This window comes from Capsicum annuum, chromosome 6, assembly GCF_002878395.1.
Source record: "Capsicum annuum cultivar UCD-10X-F1 chromosome 6, UCD10Xv1.1, whole genome shotgun sequence".
NCBI lineage: Eukaryota > Viridiplantae > Streptophyta > Magnoliopsida > Solanales > Solanaceae > Capsicum > Capsicum annuum.
Window position 1 is genome coordinate 208,028,104 of NC_061116.1, and position 22,218 is coordinate 208,050,321.

General features: G+C 34.9%; 2 protein-coding genes across 6 annotated transcripts; both read right to left on the reverse strand.

Annotated features, from left to right (window-relative positions):
- Window positions 1-6: 6 nt before the first annotated feature.
- Window positions 7-4,410, reverse strand: LOC107855398. 4 transcript variants are annotated; one of them, XM_047413854.1, is made up of 10 exons: window positions 4,161-4,314; window positions 4,022-4,091; window positions 3,319-3,386; window positions 3,066-3,139; window positions 2,918-2,979; window positions 2,472-2,553; window positions 2,136-2,369; window positions 1,128-1,256; window positions 984-1,045; window positions 7-897 (listed from the first exon to the last, which is right to left on the reverse strand). In XM_047413854.1, the coding sequence occupies exons 5-10, from the start codon at window positions 2,920-2,922 to the stop codon at window positions 789-791; spliced, it is 621 nt and encodes a 206-aa protein (XP_047269810.1). In that variant the 5' UTR covers window positions 2,923-2,979; window positions 3,066-3,139; window positions 3,319-3,386; window positions 4,022-4,091; window positions 4,161-4,314; the 3' UTR covers window positions 7-788. The 4 variants fall into 4 exon arrangements, with proteins under 4 accessions (XP_047269810.1, XP_047269809.1, XP_047269807.1 ...); XM_047413853.1 differs by lacking the exon at window positions 3,066-3,139 and having other exon boundaries at window positions 4,259-4,410; XM_047413851.1 differs by lacking the exon at window positions 3,066-3,139 and having other exon boundaries at window positions 4,161-4,409.
- A 305-nt stretch (window positions 4,411-4,715) lies between these two features.
- On the reverse strand, window positions 4,716-17,485 carry LOC107855397 (probable serine/threonine-protein kinase SIS8). Of its 2 annotated transcripts, XM_016700395.2 has the most exons (14): window positions 15,698-17,485; window positions 13,341-13,778; window positions 12,580-12,680; window positions 10,440-11,443; window positions 10,113-10,331; window positions 9,978-10,018; window positions 9,302-9,370; window positions 7,830-7,930; window positions 7,568-7,646; window positions 7,373-7,471; window positions 7,213-7,281; window positions 6,022-6,071; window positions 5,481-5,657; window positions 4,716-5,173 (listed from the first exon to the last, which is right to left on the reverse strand). In XM_016700395.2, exons 1-14 carry the CDS (start codon window positions 16,151-16,153, stop codon window positions 5,011-5,013), a joined length of 3,066 nt encoding a protein of 1,021 aa, XP_016555881.2. In that variant the 5' UTR covers window positions 16,154-17,485; the 3' UTR covers window positions 4,716-5,010. The 2 variants fall into 2 exon arrangements, 1 of the variants encoding a protein (XP_016555881.2); XR_007056756.1 differs by lacking the exons at window positions 4,716-5,173; window positions 5,481-5,657 and having other exon boundaries at window positions 7,131-7,281; window positions 15,698-17,480.
- Between the last annotated feature and the right edge of the window lie 4,733 nt (window positions 17,486-22,218).

Sequence of the window (22,218 nt, forward strand, 5' to 3'; positions counted from 1 at the left end):
GGGTAGGTCATAGTCGCTCTAGTTGTTGAAGAAAATTTTGAGATTAAAAGGTCGAAAGAGAAGGGCCATTGACTGTGAAGCAGGAGAAACAAAGACTTAAAGATCACTTTAACTTTAGCTTCGAATTCTAAGTTATGTTAGACAAACTATGCACGTAAGATGGAGTGAGGTAAAGGAGAGAAATGGAGGAAAGAAGCAAGTGGCAGAAGAAAAGAGGGAAGAGATGAATGGGGTGATAGCTTTTTGAAGCGGCCTTTTATGGCTGAATGACTGATAGAATCTGATGAAATATTTTTGATTATTTGGATATCTTGCTGTTATTTCTCTTCAATTTTCGCGCTAGAACAGATATGTGCAACAGTTGAACTAGTTCTAAATACTCTGTCATGACAACACTCATTATCTTTCTGTTTGTTTCAAGCTCTATCATGTGACATGCTTCCTGAAGTTGTACCAGTGTTAGACAAGGACTAAATCAATTGTGAAAAAAAAAAAAAACTTTTGGTCATTGGCAACTTATAAAATTTAAGGGTCGAATATAAATACTACAAAAATTGATTCTCTTCTCCCAGCAAAAAGCAATGTAGCTAGTAAAGTGAGTGCTTTCCCTTAAGCGAACAATAAAAACCTTAAGGAATGCAATGTAGATAGTAAAGTGAGTGTTTTCCCTTAAGCGAACAATAAAAACCTTAAGGAATCATAAAACAAATAAAGTTGCGGAAAAATTGAGATAACCACATTTCGAGAATGAAATTTTTTCCATAGTAGAAGATTGAAGATTTACCAGCTTAGCTCTGGGAAAGACTGCGACTGTACAAAGGAATCTCAAAAAGGAATAGAGTTTTGAACCACCGAGGAAGCTTTCCATATAATCCAGGGGGCAGCAGAATGAGAGGGCTGAAATAATCTTTTTTTTTTTAAAGTCATTGTTACCATATTTAATCTACAATCAGGGAAACTGCAGTTAGAAATTTTGAGCTGACCTTGTTGTCTCCTTATATATTATATATTCAGCTACATTTCCATATTTCTTGTCTGCTGATTCCTGTTTAATGTACACTTAAATGGTATAAGGTCATGCTCGAATGGGCGTGTAAGAGAAATAAGCAACAAGTCGATGATAGCACCTCAAGCAAGGGAATGCCACTAACAAAAAGCAGCAACAACGTTAAGAATACTGGTCCAAACACAACGAGCCATTCAGCACCCTCTAGCACTGGTGTCGAAGCCACAAATATTCCCCACCATAGAAAGATCTGAAGAAAATTTGGCCAAGCAATAAAGATCTCAAGAATCTCAATAAGCATTTCCATACTTGCTCGTGTGAAACACAAGATTGGTCATGTGGAAAACCTTAATTATATGGATAGCCAAAACTGAAAAATCTTACTATTGATTGGCAGAGTGACAAATGCAACCACCATTTAATATGAATATTTATTTAAGAAATGCACCAGTAACCTACCAATTCACCAAGATTTATTTGGAACTACTGTTTTGTCTTATTTATTTTCCATCTCAATCTTCATATCAACTTTACTCATGCGCTCTGCAGAACATGCCAGTTCTATGCTACATCATTGCTCAAGACATGGAATAAGCACGTCAGAAAAAGGTAATCAAAAGTTGTACGATGGAAACCGATGAGCTGTAAACTTCGGAATTTGACTTGTTCACAGCACTGTGTAAGATGACAACTTGTTTCTATGAATTCGTATTACTCCTATTGTCCCACATTAGTAGTTCCATGTTGATTGGGCAAAGAAAGTTGAAATATATGGTACTCCAAAGAATATAACTATGGTAGAGCTGAAAATTACTTTACAGGAAGATTAGATGAACCAACCTAAAGCATATGGAGGGAAATACTTCTATTTAAGAAAAATGGACATCAAATTTCTACTAACCGAAAAGGAAGTAGGACCTCAACGTTTGAGTGACAGGAATCTTATTTATGAAGATAGTAGGATGATATAGGGATCAAAACCCTCTATGTGCCATTGTAATGCTTGTGCATGCACTGATCCTCAGCACACAAATGACTTCTATATCCAATATATTTAATCCCGTGACTATCAAATTCAAAATACTTTCTATATTTCCCAGCAATATAGAGAGAGAATTAGAAGTTTAACCTCACCAAAATAGTTGGGATGACGTGAATACTTCCAAAGTCCAACATTGCACCACTTTCCTTTGTTCTCTGGAGAGTTTTTGAATGACAACTTTTGTTGGTCAGCTGTAATCTCAACTAAAATTCCAATCGACCACATAACCCAACCAATGATGTCTACCGCCTGAAGAGATGGCTGGTGGTCACTTGCATTAACAACTGTTACTGGTAAACTAACAGTCCATACCCAGATTGCCTGTAATGGAAATTAAACTGTGATTCACATTAAGCAAAATCTTGTCTTGCTATACAGATATGCAAGATAATTTGGTAAAAGGTTTGGAAAGGAAAAATGAACCTGAAATAGCCAAAATACTGCCAATTTCACCAGATTATTACGCTTATCATCAAAACGTCTATCCTCGCCCCACTGTAATATCCTGATTACAACAGAAAAGGAAAATCTTAGAGGCTGTAATATGGAAAGATGCCTAAAAGTGCAAGAGAAAGTCTATCATAGTATATAACATTGAGAAGGAAAGGATAGAGCGTGCTCGTTCAGTAAAGAAGCTAAGGAAACATTTTGACAGAAATTTAAATGAGGAGGAGGTAATGATAAGATTATTAATCACAGTGTTGTTTCAAAATTGTACAGTAATTGCAACATTAACGCTACAAGGATATACACTCAACTAGAGCATGGAAACAATGCCTTTTATGAATCTAGAATTATAAGAAAAATAAGATCTAATATGGAAAGAGCTAGCAAACATATGCCATACAAATCCAGACTGATGGTCTTACCTCATTAATAGAAATATCCCCAGCCGAAGGCCCCATATCACGACAAACACAGACAAAACCACCTGAAAGAACAAGCAAAGTAGACTTCAGATTCGGGATCCGCTTCTTTAACTCAACTATAAATGTATGGACATGTTTTATCATATACTTAAGTTCATTCTTGATCCAAATATGCAAGAAGTGCCACCAATATGTGCTGCAACAACTTAAGAACTCGAACAACTGATTTCATTAGAACAAGAAAATTCTCAAGGTGAAGCATGGAAGTATTAACTGAAAGCAAAATTCACATCTCTACTGACTAAAAGATACATGTAACAAAGAGGAAAGAGAGACTTCTTCTTTCAAGTAACTTCAACCAAATTCAACAATGTTAACTCAGAAGTGAGGAAAACACTTACCTGTCGAAAATTCCATGAACCCTTCAGTATCAAAGTTAATAATGCAAGCACAATGAAATTTGTACCTCCTGTGTGCAGTTGAAAAAAATGAGACACAGTACTATTAGTAAATGTATTAGTAAAAGTCGGAGATCAGGGTTCATAATTTGGCTGCTTTTAGCAGTACCCATGAATATAACATAGTGTTGTTGTTGTTGAATATGCAAATATGATGGCTAGCTTATAAAAAAAAAAATTATCCTTATATAGATAGTAATTTTTCTCCCCTTGCCCCTACCTGACTCCGCCCTACCTGCCTGGACTCTAATGTATATATTAAGAAATTCATTAAAAGGGCACTACTGCTCCTGCCGGGAAAGGGCCGGACCACAAGCGTCGATGTATGCAGTCTACCTACATTTCTGAGTAACAGTTGCTTCAACGCTCCCCTTCTATTAAGAAATTCATTAAATATCTATAAATATCAACTCTGATCGCAGTTATTATTGTATGTTCTTAGGAACCATGAACTTCAAATTCTAACTGAACATATGATAACCTGATCTAGACTGAAGATTCTCAAGCCAAGATCAAAGCAAGTAACATTAATTCATAATTGAATTGTGAAGAAGCAGAATAAAGAAAAAAGCAAAATACTCCTCTGATACAAAATGATACTTAACAAGAGTAGTAAAAAATGGAGGGAAATATAGGAAGTTGTTACCTGCAAAGTCAGTGACTTTATCAAACTTGAAAAGTGCTGTGATTATAAAAAATATTAACTGGTAAACCACCTGCCAACACACAGATAAACGTGAGAAAGAAAGAAAGAAAGAAAGAAAGCAAAAGGAGCTGATATTTACTGTAACAATGGCAGTTAGGCCCAAGAAATGGGAGTCAATAACTGTCCCCATTAAATCCTTTGTCTTTGTTTTTTCTAAAAGGGTTAGTACCATATTACCATGCTATATTTGACCAATGTTCTCAGTATCCCTTCGACGTCACCACTAGTATTGTCCTCTGGTTTTTGTGTGGTTCAGGATTTTGTTGTGGAATTTGTGTGCCTTTTGACTGACATTTTCTCAATGACTATTGATACCTTTCTTGTTTATCCAACTAACTAGTCTATTCAATTTTGGTTCCTTTTAAACTACCATCATAGAAATAGAAAACAGTAGATCATATTCAACTGAACCAGTACTTCCATCATAGAGCGTAATTTTTAACTTGTAACTTCAATAATAAAATGAGCTCAGCGGTAAAAACCTTAGAAATTTAACTCTAGAAAGTTTATTATCTTATCTCAGATTCGCAAATGTTTAATCCATCTCAAGAGCTATATCTGCACAAGTTTTAATAATAGGTACAAAGTTTAAATGTTGAACAAAAACATTAATCAGGTAAGTCAAGAGTTACTGTTGAAGAAAAGTGATGGAGCTTCTTTTAAGCAACACTTTCTTTTTTCTTTTTCCTTTTTTCAAATTACAAAAGAGAGAATCAACATGAATACACAAGAGCTGATAGACAATTCTGAGGACCGGAGGAAACACTGCCAAAATTACTAAAAGGGTGAAACAAACGAATTACAATTGGCTTAAATATGATGTACATGTGATTTGTAAGGTTCTTTTGATGTCTTCCATTAGCTTCTAGTGCTCAAACTTGGATCTGTTTTTCCAATGAAAAATACTTGTCTATTTACGTTCTCCACTACTAACCCTGCTCCGCAGTTGGATCCTCTAAGTTGCGTGATGGCTGGCCCTTTACCGGACCTCTACCAGCCGGTGGTTTTGGTGCGTGTGAACTAGTAATAGGCTTTTGTAGTGGTTTCAAAGCAGCCATTATCTCAGCAAATGAAGGCCGCAATTTTGGATCTCTGCATATAAAATAAAAACACGATCATTCATTCAAGCAACTATGCCTCGATCATAAATTTGTTGAGGTTAGCTGTATGAATCATGAATATCCGTTCTGCTGTATTAGGAGCCTGACCAAAATTTAGGAGAAGAGAACAAAAGATAATGAAGAATCTATAAGTTGTCTATGTTGCTTGGACCCTCCAAAAATGTTATCGCACTAGTGTCGGAACCTCCAAAAATGCATTACTTTCGGAGGATCCAGCATACACCCGATATCATTTTTGAAGAGTCCGAGCAACACAGAAAAACAACACAAAAACTCACGTTTGCCAGCATTTCCTGATAATGTCTGCAATAGCCGGATCCATGTCCTCTGGTATGTCAAGACGGCGATGCTGAAATCCTACAGCACCAACGACTTGCATCGGGTTCATTCCTCCCCATGGTTGCTGTAAAGTACAGAGCTCCCATAGTATGACACCGAAGCTATATACATCACATCTGCAGGGCACAATTGATACTCTAATATCAGCAATTATATACCAAAAAAGACGGTGAACGAACTTATTTGTGAAACTGTCGCCCTATATTGCCGAGCAACAACAACATACCCAGTGTAATCCCACAAGTGGGGCCTGGAAGGCATGGAGTATACATAGACCTCATCCCTATCTTGGAAGGTAGAGAGGTCAACTCCAATGGACCCCCGGCTCAAGGAAAAGCAGATCTTAAAAGAAATAACGGAAATGAAGAAATCCTGGCAAAATACTTCAGAAAACATGACAAAAAAATGAACAGAAACTATAACAAAATGCTTCTAGTACATTCAACATTTTCAATTGGATAATATAGTTTTCAGACATACTTCTCATTTGAAGGTTCATTTCTCAGCACTTCTGGGGCCATCCACTCTGCCTGAGAAACAAAATAACTTCAAATTATGAGATCTGATATGGAAAACCACTACATATAGAAAACACAGAAAACAATCAAATGGTCTTCAAGAGTACATAAAAGAACTTTAAAAATATCTAAACAAGCATAAAAAAAAGAAAAACAGTGCCCAATCTGCACTAAATAACCAAAAGTTTATCCCTTGCTTGTAAAGTTAAATCATTAAGGAAAAAAAATCACATACTACAACTTCACATATCTAATGGGAAAATGCATACTACTGCTACTGTCAACTTTCTATCCTCACTATTGCAATCATTTTGTGCGAACAGCTTAATTACACAGGTCTTCCATGCTAACACCAAATAGTACATTCACCAATCACACTAGTTTAGCAGCTAGTTCCCTTGAAATATCTGAAGAATGAGATACTTTCAATTTTGTTACAACAACAACAAGAACAACATTGGCAGTGTAATTTTACAAGTGGGGTCTGGGGAGGGTAGAGTGTACGCAGACCTCACCTCTACCTTGGGAGGTGAAGAGGCTGTTTTGGAAAACCGTCAAACAGAAACTGGTATTGTTTTAGGAGAATGCACCATGTGCACAGAAAGCAAGGTAACTTTATTTCTTTTTGACAAATCTGAAATATAGAATTGGAAGCTGAGATACTCTTCATTGAAAAGGTAAACATCTCATGACATTATTTCTCAAACCATGGAAACAACATTTTTGAAGGAGAAACATGGCAATTACAACATCTTCAAAGGCCAGAGAGTATTAGTCCAAGAGCATTGACCTTATCTTCTACAAGGGCCGATATAAATGATGTATATGATATTTAGCCAGCATGCAGGACGGATGCATTATAAATTACATTCACAAAGGCTCCACAAAGAAATTACCCAGGCAAGGCGTCGAACAAATAAAACACTTTATCGAAAAGAAATATTAACCATCAAAAGATGTCATACTATATCGGCAAGACCAACAGCTCTAAGAATGTACTAAGACAACAACAAACCCAGTGTATTCCCACATAGTGAGGTCTGGGGAGGGTAAGATGTACGCAGTCCATACCTCTACCTCTAAGAATCTACTAAGGAGCATGTTTATTGATGATCATACAGAAAATGCATTAGATTTCAACCGCCTTGCTTACCGTCCCAGCAGTGGACCTGGAAGAAAGAAATGTACTGTGCTTCATTCTTGATAGTCCAAAATCACATACCTAGAGTCAGACAATTAAAGCACATCACGTGGATTCATAGTTAAAAGCAAGCAGCATAATTCCTAAGGTTTAAGAGTTAAAGAAAGCCCACCTTCACAACCCAATTCTTATCTACTAGGAGATTTGGAGACTTCAAATCTCGATGAACTATTATTGGAGTGCAGTTATGTAGATAGTTCATCCCTCGAGCCTGTTAGTTTAGTAAAGCAGATTCACCAGAAAGTCACAAAATAATATAGAAGGCTTGAACAGATGGAGAAATTAAAAATGAAAACGTCGAGCATACAGCATCAAGAGCCATCCTCAATCTTCTGCGCTCATCTAACTGATTGTTGGGTCGATGGAGTAATCTGTACAAACTACCTCTGCAGATCAAAAAAATTTGAATTCAAGCAAATCATTACCAAAGTCCTAATTTCCAGCGGACTGATGGTTTTAGTTCAGAGTTCCAAGTTAACATACAACAGCCATTTCAAATTAACTGACAACTACAAAAGTGAAGTACAATTTAATTATCTATAAATTTCAGCACATAGCTTTTAACTAACCTATGAAGAAACTCAGTAACAATTGAAAGATGTGGAGAACGAGTAACAGCTCCCATGAATAGAACAACATTTGGATGCCTGAGCCTTCTCATGATCCGCACCTTGCAAGCCACAGAAAAATATAGAGAATACAAATCAAATTGTAATCCAGAAGTTAGGCTAAGCGACACATCAGAGGATGAAGCACTGAGATGTTATGATTACAGCTAGGGGAAACTTAGTGTCTGAAACTGATTAAAATGGATTAATGCAAGCAATATCTTCTGCTACGGCCTTCAGAACGCAAATCTAATGAATACTTTCATCGACTTTGTTAATAATGCAGCAGAACTGTTAAATAATATAATTATATCACCATCATACATAGTAAAAAGTGGTAATTCTTTGCTAAATCATCTCATCTAAAGATGGTTTAAACCCAAATGACCTCAGGAACAAAAATGTACACCAGGTCAGTAGAGAAAAATCGTGGGTTCGATTCCCACAGATGGCGATTACACATTAACATTATTGTTTAAAAAAATGACTAAATTTACATCTTGAACTTTATTGTGTTTGATAGTGTAGCTTCTTTAATAATCCAATTTTGTTAGTAGAGAAAAGGCAAGAGTATCAACTTCGACTCAAGATTTCTTGTATACATAGCCAACTAAGAAGACACTGGGGCCTTGGCCCGAAAGTTAATATATATTACTTTTGTTCCAATTTATTTGTCTTACTTTCCTTTTTGGTCCGTTTCAAAAAGAATGCTTCCTTCCAAATTTGGCAACTCTTTAGTTTCATGGCATGTTTAAAACCATAAAATTTAAAGGGTATCACATCTTTGGATTAAGCCCACAAGATTCAAAAGTCATCTTTATTTGTTTGAACTCTGTGAAGAGTCAAACTAAGACAAACAAATTGAAACGGAGGGAGCAAAAGGGAAGTATTGATAATACTTAGTTTGTGTCTTTACAATTCCTTTAAAACATGTGAATGCTTCTCTGTCAATGTTCTTTCTAAGATATTTGATATATATATATGGTAAATATACTACAGTCTCCAGGTTAGCATCGTATCCCATAATTTCAAAAAAAAATCCACATCTTCCTGTCCTTTCCAATACAATACCTGCATCAACACCCCGGTTTTATCGATGAATGGAACTTTTATATGTACCATAAAAGAGGAAGATGTTATTTGCATAGTCATTAAAACGTACGCGAAGAAACACCAGCTTTTAATATGCATTTGACTGAAACAAAAAATTTCTTTCATCAGTAAGATGTTATTTGCATAGTCATTAAACCGTACATGAAGAAACACCAGCTTTTAATATGCATTTGACTGAAACAAAAAATTTCTTTCCTGATTTTGACATCAGCTTTAAAGATTTGTTCAAGAGTAAGATCTCTGAGGACATGATAATAGTTTAAGGCAGTGTAATATCAAGAAAATTTGAAGTGGTCTATGTTAGTCAAGAAGGTTAATACCTCACTTCTAAACTCTTCAAGGGATTCGCCAGTTATATCTTGATCCAGGAACTTCTTTACAGCAACTTCCTGAAAATAACAAGGCTTAATATAACTATTTGTCTTAATTCAAGTTGAAGAAAATAAGGAATTCTTAAGTGCAATTTATTTGTTTCCATTTATAGTTGATGGCAGTAACCAGTAAGTAATGAATGAATATGACAAGCCATATTAGAAGAATACGTGTACGCAACTGATGTTTGATCCAAAACCAGACATGTCCAGCAAATAACTCCACAAAATTTATGAAAAAGAATAAGAAAAACAAGCAGATGATACAGATTGCATATTACTGCAAACAAGTTTATAACAGATTTTAACAACTATGCATCACATAGATAAACCGAGATAACCAAGTATACCCATATCAGACTCATTCTTCTTTTCCATTTATTATGAGAAATAATCACATACAAGAAGATCAAGGAATCTTCTCATTACTAAGATCTTGAATATTTGACCTACAACTCGAATCAGTTAGATTTAAGTTGCAATCAATCTAGTTAGTCAGCTAGATAAAAAAGAAAGTTCAACCTTTTTTATACATGAAGGAAACAGGTACCACCTAAAACTTCTTTAGAACCAAACTCAGAATAAATAAAAAGAGACCCTATTGGCACAAGGATAATGAACTTACAGTTCCATGCCACTCTCCACGATAAACCTCTCCATAAGATCCTAGAACATAGAGATTATGGGAAGTATCAGATTAGAGTCTAAATCACCAACACCAAAGAACCTTCAGTCTGGTAAAACAAATTGCAGGTCATACCAAGTCCGATACGCTCACCCAAAGCGATGTCTTCCCATGGAATCTCACAATCTGCTACATCATCAAGTGTCACATCCGATTTCGCACTATCATTACCGGTTGACCTATCTGATATTCTTTCACCTTCTGAATTTGCTCCTGCTGCCTCATGCTCTTGATGGCCACTTCCCTGTTGCTCATAAACAGCAGTATCTGCATCTCCATCAACTCTTTCACAGTCTACATGATTAAGGAAGACGGCAGATTAACTTGACAATGGTACGTGTCTCCAAGTTTTCATTTTGTTGCTAAGAAGGAACAAAGAATTCATTAATAAGTTGGACATACCTCCTTGTGCCTCATATTGCTTATTGACGGCTCCAGTTGTTGCTACCACTACTGCAGCTGTGGCTGTAGCTGCAGCTGTGGCTGTTGCAGCAGCAGCTACAGGGAGGTCTGCATTAGATTTAGTCTTGGCTGCAGCGACAACCATCGAAGAGGCAACAGCAGCTGCCGCTGCTGCTGCAGCAGCAGCAACAGGCATTTTTTTCATATGTTTCGGTGAAGATACTTCAGACTTTCCAGAAACTTGCTGTTCACTAACTTCTCTCACATCTGGCTGAGATTCCAATGATCCACGTGCATTGCCCTTAGCGTATGGACCGTGAGAAGGCAGAGGAGGTAAGAAGCGAGCTCGATTCATATCAGATTGAGCCTTGATTTTGTGGAACTCATCTCTTTCCCCTGACCTGGATTTTCCCTCAACATGAGACATTTGTTCCGGATAGATCTCAGCGAAAAGGTTTGGGGGTGCTACAACTCCACTCTCAAGTAAAACATTGTGAAGTTTCTGAGCCAGCTGTGGATTTTCTTTGGCAGCATCAATCATGTATTGTGAAGCATCTTTTACTTTCATTCTGCGTACAGCTGGGGAGCTAACACCTTCTGTCCAGGAAGGAGATCTTGCATGTGTAAAAGCAGATCTTGCATGCCCAGCTCTTGAAGAAGTTTCCTGTCCTTGCTCCTTCGAACTGAGAGCCTTTGTCAAATCATGGAAGGTATTATAACATTCTTTCTCCGCTTTTACCTGCTGTTCTGAATTACTAGAAAAGGGAGACTCGTTTCCTGTAATAGTCCCTGCTGCAAACCTGGATCTCTTGTCTGCAGTTCCATAGTCTGAATGGTCTTCCAACGAAGAAACAATCCCACTACTAAAAGAACCCGGATGAGAATCAACATCTTTGGAAGATGGACTGACAGAGAGAATAGATTCTTCATAGTCTCCATGCACTCCAGATGTGTCGGATGGAATAAGTGTGCCAGGGGCTGCCATCAAATCGACAATATACTCCCTGCATATGTATCATCTACTTTGAACATAGAAAAAGAAAATTCCCGAAGAAGAAATTATTCCAGCAACAATTTATCTGAAATAATGAATCAACAGATCTCTGCAGCACACAAACAACAGCACCAATTTAAACGACAAGCGCAGTGTAATCCCACGAGTGGGGTCTAGGGAGGGTAGGATTTACGGAGACCTTACCCCTACAAATTTAACTCTACAAAATGCTGCAAATTGTGAAGGAAATTGGAAAAATAAATTCACATTCCTAATTAATTACTATACATATTTTTTTGCAATGTTTTATTGGCTGAACTAAACAAACTTTTAAAGAATTTCATCTTTAACGTTTGAACAGTATGCTTGTCAGTGTTGTCAAAGACATGCTTGAAGGGTGCTTAAAGCCCTAAAATGAGATGCAAAGCAAGCTGCACACAGTGCCTGGCGGGTGATGGTTTAGTGAAAGGCTGAAAGTGCTAATGTGTGCCCCTTAAACCAGCCAACCAACAGCTTTTTTAAAGTTTAGGTTAATTTATGAGCCTCAGAGACCTGGCGTGAACCAGTAGATGTAGCTTGCGAGAAAATATTTTAATTATTACAGAAACTTTATTAATGAGCACTGTAGCAATTATGAATGGGAACTCTATGATTATCAATCATCTAGAAGAAAATTAGTAGCCAGTGAGAAACTTAAAAAGGTATCTTGCATGTGCTCAGAACTTAAGATCAATATTTACTTTGATTGACATGGTTTTTACTTCATATATTTCACTTCATTGCACTTCCTTTTCAAGTTTCCTACTAATATTATTGGTGTTTGTTTTTAGATTTTTTCTTTTCAATAATGTATATGTTCTTTTTTTTTTTTCAGTCTGAGCCTTTTTTCGTTAAAACATGTGTGATGTGCCTTAAGTAGCTCCTACCTTGGCCTTTCGCTACTAAATTTCATGCTTGATAAGGCCGATGCTTGCTCTGACTAAGCCACAAGGTGTATTTTTGCAATGTAAACCAACACCAAGGAAGAATATCCAAGAAAACTGGAAATTCTGACCAAGTTCCAACATGTATACCACTGAGAGAACATAATAGAAAAAGGATGCAACTATGGCATCAAGGAAAGAAGGTAAAGTGAATAGCAACAACCTTCCATCGATCTTTACATAGTTCATTGCAACATCATCTGAACCTGTATACTGCTTTCCTTTTACTAATCGGCAAGGGATCCCCACACTATCAGCTAAAACCTAAATAATTTTCAGGAGCAAAAGAAAATGTGACATTATAATCAAAGCATAGCAAGTGAAAGGGCAGGCAAGGTTAACCATTAGCAAGGGAAGTATCCAAAATAAAAATAATAATCATGATTAGCAGATTCCAGGGGACAAAGAAAAAGCATCATAGAAATGACTAATGCATCAAACCAAAATAAAAAACAATGGACAAGTAATATCATACAGACAGAATTGATTGATATCTAACAAAAGGATCAAAGAGAACAATAAGGTACAGACACGGAAGCAATGGATGCAGAATACTGACAGTAGTTGGAAAGATCACGAACTTGGAGACAAATACTGGAGTTGATTCAGATTAGAACTGAATGATGCCTCTTCTGAAGTTCTGCCTAAATAAGTTTACTGTTCTATATGACAATCCCCATTCACCGAACCAATCATCCTTCATGACAAGTAGAATTCCCTTCTTTTAATGGTCATATACATTCCAAGTTTTGGCCAACTAGATAAGTAAATTAGGCTTTTCAAGTGAGATGAGGGTATTCAGGTAGGTCAGGCATCATTGTCAATAGGCAAGGTCTATTACGTTATGAAAAAACTAAAAGATTCATCAAAATCTAATTATAATGAAATACAGCTGTAGATTTAAGAGTCCAAAATGCTTAGTACCTTGAATAGCAATGCACGATGACGAGCCAAACCAATGGTCAAAGAACCAAGAGGCAAAACCATACTCCCGAGAGTTGCTTTTAGATTATAAATAAGACTTCTCCATGCAAGCAACATGCTTTCCGGATCCACAACTGGGCCCCCCATGTGGTCAGAAACTAGCACAGCAAGTTTATGTACCAGACTGCTGGCTGAAAAATCCATGAGCTTTGACCTCTCCTCAACAGCAATCTCAAGAGCTCTCTGTTCAAGTTTCAACAACTTGGAGTCTGCAGCTTTACTGACAAGGATGGCTTCCCAACTGATATGATTTGATACTTCCGTTCTTTGCAGATCAATGAGAGAGGGCATTTTCGAGGAATTGGACTCCATGAGGACACCATACAGATCATAAAATCCATCCAGGATCTTGTCATCATAGCTTAGAGCATTGTAATTCTGTGAAGCATTGATAAATCTATAATATGAGATATGTCATGTGTTAGAAAGGAATAAGGACTAGAAAAGGGAAATTTTTTCACAAGCACACACTAATCTGATGATACAATAGAGCAACTTATGCAACCACAAAATCCATCCCTCTATATTTTTGAGATAATGTAGCTGTCTAATACACCTTGTTTCTGTGTGTTTAAGACGGGAAACCTATTTGTACCACTTTAACACCAGACAGATATATGGAAAAAATTGAAACATGAAAATATGTCCATTGCAGTTACTATGATATCTAGAGACCAAAATATACATTTAAACTATAGAGTTCCATCAGTGGCAAAGCCTATTTGCACAATGAAGGTGCTCGTTATGTATAGAGAATCATTTGTCATATGAGCTTGCAGGAACAGCTACACTGAGATGGCGCCTATCGTGTGCCAATGTGAATTTGGTTGTGACCAGACTAAAGCTTACCTTCCCAATACAAGGTAAAAATATGGGGATTTCTCGCGATAGCAGATATGCTCAGATTGCATGTCGAGCTGGTGCTCTTTCACATGTAGTCTTTGGCGGTGTTTACTCTCCCATATTTTAAGCATATCTCGTTCTAATTATTTCACAATTTCTAGTCCAACAATGTAAGTAGAGGTTGTACTTGGCGTCTCTCTCTCTCCCTCTCTCCCTCCCTCTCTCCCTCCCTCCCTCCCTCTCTCTCTCCCACCTCAACTATATCCATCAAGTCTAATACTCATTGATCACTTAATTCCTTAGTCAAGCTAAACTCGGATTTTTCCTATTACCTTCAGTAAAGCATTTTGAGTTCTCACATTTCCAGTGACATCTGTATTACAAATGAGTTCTCATTTGTAACACATCCCAGGACCTCGTAATATGAGTATTTGCGTTGGTGTTCCTTCCATGAAGAGACTATGCATCCTAAATGCCAACTAAGGTAAGTGCTTTTTAAACGTATGTATAAAAATATAAACTGACAAGACAATATAGGGATTTTCTGTATGTCTTATTCCATGATGTAGTAGATATATATATACATGCACACTATGTTCTATATAAGGAAAAATCATAAAGAAGATATTCTTTGAATCTCTACAGATTTCCTAGACTATGTACATAACAGTAAATATAGTCTATATTCATTCTGTAACAAAAAAGAATTTATTTAATTTAGCCCCTTCATGCTTACTATGACTAGTCATTTCGGTTTTCTGTTAGCGGCTTTAACTATAAGCTCAGCTCTATTTATTGGTCTGACCAATAGGAACTTTCTTTTAACTTATTTCAATTTCTCTTCAAGCGAGACTTATGGTGCTAGGCCAGTTTTGCATGCCTGGACTACTCCAGGGGTACTTCTACCTCCCACCGAGAGAAGTAGCCAGTAGTTCTGCCTATTAAGGGTTAGGTAGATGAGAAGAATCACCTAGTGTTTTTTGTCTTTGTTGGGATTTAAAAATTCATGCTCCAGTCAGCTTGAGGCAATCCTCAGACTTAGAAGATGAAAGCTGGTAATCTAAGGGCTTAATTCAGCATTAGGATGAACGAAACTAATAACCAACACCATGAGGAATGACAAATACAATCAAAAACCAGACCCAACTACCATTACCATTATACCAAAATGCTGGAATTTCTAAAGGCTGAATTTGATAAACAACTAAATCAGTAGATGTCAGTTCAACAGTGTTCAACCAAAATCCATAAAAAAGTCATACAAGCCTCAAATGCATATGCGACTTATCTCAGCAGCGTCAAATCAATTCAATATGATAAGTCCGATCATAAGGAATTGATTGACATGGCCTTTATTTTGTGAAATAAGATCCATATACAATATATTTACCTAAAAGATAACAGAATTGCTAAGCCATGCCTTTCAAGTGCCAAATATACAGAGACGGACATACCCAATATCGATATGCTACAACTTCTGCTGGAGCATCCTCAGGAGCAGAAGAGCCTAAACTGATCTGCTTAACAGCCTCAATTTGAACTGCCTCAGGGTCTTCCTTAGCACTCAACTCAAGAGCCAACTGAATTTGATACTCTTCCTCTACACCAGGATCCCTCGAGTTGCTAGACTCCGAATCACGCTGTACAGCATCTAAAACAGCATCCGTGCCACCAATACTCACAGACTCAGAATGTTCCATTCTATTCCCTCTACTCACATTTGAGGAAGACGGGGGACTAGGACTATGCCTATTTGTAACTGAATTTAACCATCCTGAAATTCTGGAGTTTGAGTTCTTTTCAGGGGATGGAACATCACTCAATCGCTTGCTCCTTGAGGATGATGTTGACCCTTCTGAATCCTCCGATTGATTGGTCCCAATATGAAGTTTCTTGAGAAAATTTTTCATTGTTGTATTCACTAAACCCCAATAGTACTAAAGAAACAAAACAGCTGGCCATAAAACCTCTCAGCACGGAAATGGATCTCGAGCCTAACTCAACCCCAAAGCTAGCTTGCGAGGGGACGATTACCCAAGTCCATATAGGGAGACCGCCCCTGTCAGTAACCACCTATATTGGACAGTTTCATTCTTCAATACACTCCTTTGTCGCACTCCAATCACGAATCACAGTTACAGATCACTTGTCTCATGACCAGTAATAACAAGAACTGCAGAGTTTAAGCTCTTCCAACAAACCCCAGTTGTCACTTCCCTCCTGGCAGCAAAAAGACTCAAATCTTGAAGACAAAATTCAAGAACTCAGCCTAAAAGTACTCAGCAAACACAAAACCAATCTACAATCTTGAAAAAGATTGCTCCCTCATCACCTAAACAGCTAGAGTAAAACAAGAAAAGGGTACCATAATGCAATGAGCAGCACAAAGGCTCAATCTTGAAGATAATTCAAGAATCTAGCCTAATAGAACTCAGCAAACACAAGATCAATCTACAATCTTGAAAAAGATAGTTCCTTTAACACCCAAACAACAAGAGCAAACCAAGAAAAGGGTACCAAAATGCAATGAGCTGAACAAATACACAAATCTTGAAGACAAAGCCAAGAACTCAGCCTAAAAATCCTCTGCACACACAACACCAACCTACAATCTTGCAAAAAATTAGTTCCTTTATCCCATAAACAACTAGAGAGAACCAAGAGAAGTGTACCAAACATGCAATGAAGATGTAGAAAATGGACAAAAAAGAAGAAAGACTATAATTGTTGTAGTAGTAGAAATAAATGCGTCAATTAAAGTGAAAAGTGGATTCACTGGTCAGTTTGGGAAAGGGTGAGCAAGTGGGAGTGGGATAGTAGGATCTCAATAATCAAAGATGACCCACTTGGTTTTTTCTATGGTACTAGTATCACTACACCAACCAATATTCCCAGGAATTTCCATGGTCTCAGTAAACAGAGAAAAGGGTATCCTTTGTACTAGTACAAATCTTCAAAAACAGTAGCCTTTTTTCTATGTTATAGTAATTGTTATGTTATATGTTTAAGCAATTTAGTTTACTCGCACTCCAACTAATTTCACACGTATATGTCATACATATATCAACAAACTCTTTCCATTGAAAATACTATTTTGCTGGGGGAAAACACCGCCCAAGTTGACTGCTTTGGATCTTTCTTTTCACTTTACACACAGTACTCAATGGTGAATGGCCACTGGCTGTTTTTGGTCCCAACAAAGTACTAGAAGTTTGCAACTATGAGAGTGGCAATAAGTGGTTAACTTGCTGTAAGCCTGTAATTACACTTTACTTATATATTTGAAAAAGAAAAAAAAAATTGGAAATTTACATTTACCTTCCTGTAGTAATTTTTATTAATGATAGAATATTTTATTTTATTTATTTTCTTTTAAGTCTAGGTTTATTAATTACAGAATATTTACTCTTATAGCTATAAGAAAAAATATCATATTTTTCTTGTTTATTTTATTTAATTTTTTTATAAATATAAATGTATTCTTCTATTTGAATCAAGAAAAAAAATCAATCAAGAGTTTTCATTTTTCATTTAGTTTCTATTTAATTTTTTTCTCGTCTTTTTCATTCCATAACACTTCCAACATATAGTAACTTTTTCTATGGACTAAGGTAGAAAGATATCATGTCATCACGACTTATAATTTACATTGAACTATAGTGATAAAATGTCATTAAGTTTCTACAAATGAATGGGAAAAATTAGAGAAAAGGGTATAAATGATCCCTCATCTAGTAGTAGGTCTAAAATAATTCCTTAAATATAAATTTATCAGTTTTAGTCCCTTAACTATTAAAAAACTTATCAAGTTTGACCTTTATATATTTTTATACAAACAACTGTCGTTTATACTAATGAAAATTCACACCTCCATTAGATTTTTTCCATCACTAATTTTTTCATTATTTTTCTCTCTTCGACACCTTTTTCTTGAATTTTTTTGGACAAAAAATAGCTTAAAACTAAAAAAGACAACAACTTGAATATCTTAATCAGTCTATCGAATTAACTCAATTTGGTGAAGTATGTTATCCACTTTCAAGCCGAGGAGGTAAATAGTATTATTGTTAATTGATTAATCATGCGTTTTAGTTTTTTTAGTCATTTTTTTGTTTTTACATTATCTTAGCATTATGAAGATTTTTTAATATCAACACTAGTTCTAAGAGTGGCAATGGAACGGTGCGGTGCATTTTTTTCTAAACCCACGAGTTTAAAAATCACACTGCATCGCAGTACCTCTAAACCCGCATAAACCCGACCCACACTCATACTCGCTCTTATCCGCACCGCACCTCCCCACATTTAAAAAAAAAAATTATAATTCCATTGAAAACCATAATATTTTATGTCCTTGCTATAGATAAATTAAATAAGTTATGCACGACAAAGTGATTTAGTAAGGAAAAACTTTTAAACTTTTGTTTGATATTTTGAGTTATGAAATTATTTTACTGATTTGAAAAGAAAAAGTTATGAAATTATTTATTTATAGTGTTATATATGTCGTTTTAAGTATGATAAATTTTGAAGTAAAAAATACATATAATTTTAGTTAGATTCACGAGAATAATACTAAATTTTAATTTTTTATTTTTAATTTAAACCGGCATATACCCGCAATTCGCCCCACCCCACCCCACACTATTTTAAAAAAAAAAATTACTTCAACTCGCCCCACATTCACATAGCCTAAAATATGCACCGCCCCGCATAGTCTAAAATTCACACCGCACTGCACCCACATCGCATTATTGTCATCCCTAACTAGTTCTGTGGTTGAAAAAGTTTGAAGGTCAAACTAGATTTCAGTGCAAAAGTTAACGAAGTTATCCATCAAGTAGTTTCATGTTTTATAGACAATCTTCTAGTTTCGTAAAAAAATATTTTGACATTTTATGTTGCAATTTGGTGTTGTTTTTTGTGCAGCTAACTTATTGACGTTTTTAATGCATTTTTGTGTGTAGTTTGACATAATTTTTTATGCGGCTTGGTGATAGTTCGACCTAATTTTTTTGTGTAGTTTGGTGACTTTTTGAGTATTTTAGTGTTGTAATTTGGTCAAATTCGATGCAAACTGTTGTTTTTTGTAGTTTTAAACTATTTTCTGACGAAAGAAATTTGAGGATAAGATGTCCAAGAGAGAAATAATTGAAAAATTAATGATAGAGAAACTGTAATGGAAGTATATGAATTCCCGTTAGTATAAATGATAGTTATTTGTATAAGAATATACAAGAATATACCAAGATCAAACTAGATAAACTTTTAAATAATTAAAGGACTAAAATTAATAAGTGTATATTTAAAAAATAATATTAGATCTACTTCTATAAATAAGAGACTATTTTTATCCTTTTCTCAGGAAAATTACACGCCCATTTTTTTGGATAGTGCAACAACACTTTTTGATATAATTTTGTAATCTATTCCAGCTAGATAATTAGTGCTTAAGAGCTTGAATCCATTAACCTAGTTGATTAACTCTCCCATTTTTAAGAAAGAATGAACAACTTCAAAATTATAGTTTAAGATAAGTTTCATGACATTTGTATATTTATAAATTATCTCATTAGACACGAAATTAAAAAATTAAAATTCAAAAATTATAAAAAATTGTGAGACTTTTTTTTCAGGACAATTTTAAAAGAAAATAAGACACATAAATTGAGAAAAAAACCAGTAGAATTCACCAACTATTTGTATCAAATTAATATGCATGCATATGAAAATTTAATATTGTTACAAGATTATAGATCCTATGAAGCATGATCACAAAAAGCTTCTTGTAAAGCTAGTCTTTAAATAGTTGCTGTTGTTAAAATGGATCATTTTAGATCCATTCTATTTAGCCATAATAAGTTTTGTACAAAAAGTCAAATGCGTACAACATTCGTTATTTATAACTCAAAGAAATTCTAGTCACGAAAAGACGACAAAGGTAAATACGAAAAGACTCATTCTCAGATAAAATAATTTGTTGATGCTATGAGGCCACTTTTATATATATTATTATAGCTAGGAGGGTTCAATAAAAAATGATACGAGTCAAATTAAAAAAAATTACTATCATAACTGATTTTGTTTGATTTTAACAGAAAAAAAAAAAGTCTTTAGTCGAACCCTACCAATATTATATATGTACACTTAAAAAAAATATTTTATCCTTAAAAAATTTATCATACTGTAATTTGTAAATATTACTTCATTAGTTTTCCATAGCTTTTATTTTTCTAATATATTACTTCATGTACAATTTAGAATGGTCCAATAAATTTGCTAAATTATAGTTCAAACATAGATGTCTAGTAATTTAAATAAATTTGGAATCAAACTGTGCTTATTTTATTACTCTTATATTTTTTGCTTTAGGGGAATTTTGCTTTATGTTTTTTATTGGGTATATATAACACTATATTCTAGAATATATAGAAGAACATTAGTAATAACTAGTTACATGTTTTGTATTGTTGAGACTTCATTGGGAAAATAAAAATAAAAATAAAAATTTAACAAACGTATTTTATTTTCAACGTCGCAAATGTTATATATATTTTAAATCATTTACTTATAAATATCATCACTACATATAACTTGTGTGATCTAAATAGTACCCCAACAGTATAATTCTTTAGACTAATGGCCAAATAAATGCCACGTGGAATTGGAGGAAAGTCAGTCCCTCCACCAATCATGCACCTCTCCTAGCTACTACTTTTTATCACACATTATTTTAAGACCACTAACTTAATTCTCTGAATATTTATAAATCCCAAAATTGACAAATAAAAATGCATATCCAAATTAATGACTTCATAACCCAGATATAAAAATGAAATGATGTATATATCCTTTATGTTCGCATGCTGTCTTTTTCTTCTCATAATTTCTTGGAAGGATATAAATGATAAGTAGAAACTTAGAAAGTGACATTGATTCATCTCAATTAATTTGCCGCAAATGAAGATGTTCTATTATTTATTTTTTCTATTAAGATGAGCTGTAGTGAAAGTACTACGTGTGGTTGTAAATTAATGCCCAAAATTATAGAAATAAAACTTCTCCAAATATATATATGAAAATGATCTTCTTTAATTTTTTTTTTATTATTATTATTTGTGTGTGTGTGTGGTATATGTAATATGTGGTTGTGAGGAATATATTTTCAAGGGTTTCTTATTGATGTTCAGTTGCTACTTTGAGCAGACTTTCCCTAAAAAAAGCTTACACTTTTTTTTTTTAATCCAAACTTAAGATAGGAGGAAAAGGTGCTTCATCTGGATAACTACCTCAGACTGTCTTTTTTCTCCTTCTATAATCTGACTTGTAAGAACTTTTAATCCAATTAGTAAAAAGAATGAATTCATCCTTTATGTACTTTTTTTCTTAGCCGGTTTTTGGGATCCGCGTTAATTAGAACCATAAAAATGAACTTATGCACTAGGGGCTCGTTTGATAGCTGATCATAATTATATATATCAGTATTAGTAATGTAGATATTAGTTATGTATGTGTTAGTTATTTTATTTTTTACTTTGTTTAAGATAATACGTCAATTCTTTCATAACTTATATATGTACTAGTTACACGGATTTTTGAACTGCAAAATTAGACATCGTATTAATTTTATAACATAAATAACATTTAAAGTACGAACTAACTATCAAATATTGTATAACTTATACAAAATTTAACACATTGAATAACTTTCTTCTTTACTAGTTATCCTATGTTCCCATAGTAATTTTATAAAAGAAAAATAGCAACTTATTTAAGATTCTGAACTAAGGGCAGGACAGACCCACATGTTAGGGTGGGGTGCACGTGCACCCAGTAAGGTCAAAAAAAATTGTATATACACACATGTATATACCTTAAGAAACTATTACATAAATTATGTGCACCCTAAAGAACACAATAGAACTTTGGGCGCGTTGGTTCTCAATTTTGCTTTCGGTAGATTTGACCCGGGATT

What these genes read in the sequence shown, in the direction of transcription:
- LOC107855397 (XM_016700395.2), bottom strand. Translation starts at nt 16,153, where the DNA reads ATGAAAAATTTTCTCAAGAAACTTCATATTGGGACCAATCAATCGGAG. An exon ending in TTGTAGCATATCGATATTGG is followed by an intron (nt 13,779 to 15,697) that starts GTATGTCCGTCT and finishes AATGCTTCACAG; the next exon opens with AATTACAATGCTCTAAGCTA. An exon ending in AATGAACCTTCAAATGAGAA is followed by an intron (nt 5,658 to 6,021) that starts GTATGTCTGAAA and finishes TGTGCCCTGCAG; the next exon opens with ATGTGATGTATATAGCTTCG.
- LOC107855398 (XM_047413851.1), bottom strand. Translation starts at nt 4,253, where the DNA reads ATGGTACTAACCCTTTTAGAAAAAACAAAGACAAAGGATTTAATGGGG. An exon ending in GGGATATTTCTATTAATGAG is followed by an intron (nt 2,554 to 2,917) that starts GTAAGACCATCA and finishes TGTTGTAATCAG; the next exon opens with GATATTACAGTGGGGCGAGG. An exon ending in CAGTATTTTGGCTATTTCAG is followed by an intron (nt 2,370 to 2,471) that starts GTTCATTTTTCC and finishes TTTCCATTACAG; the next exon opens with GCAATCTGGGTATGGACTGT.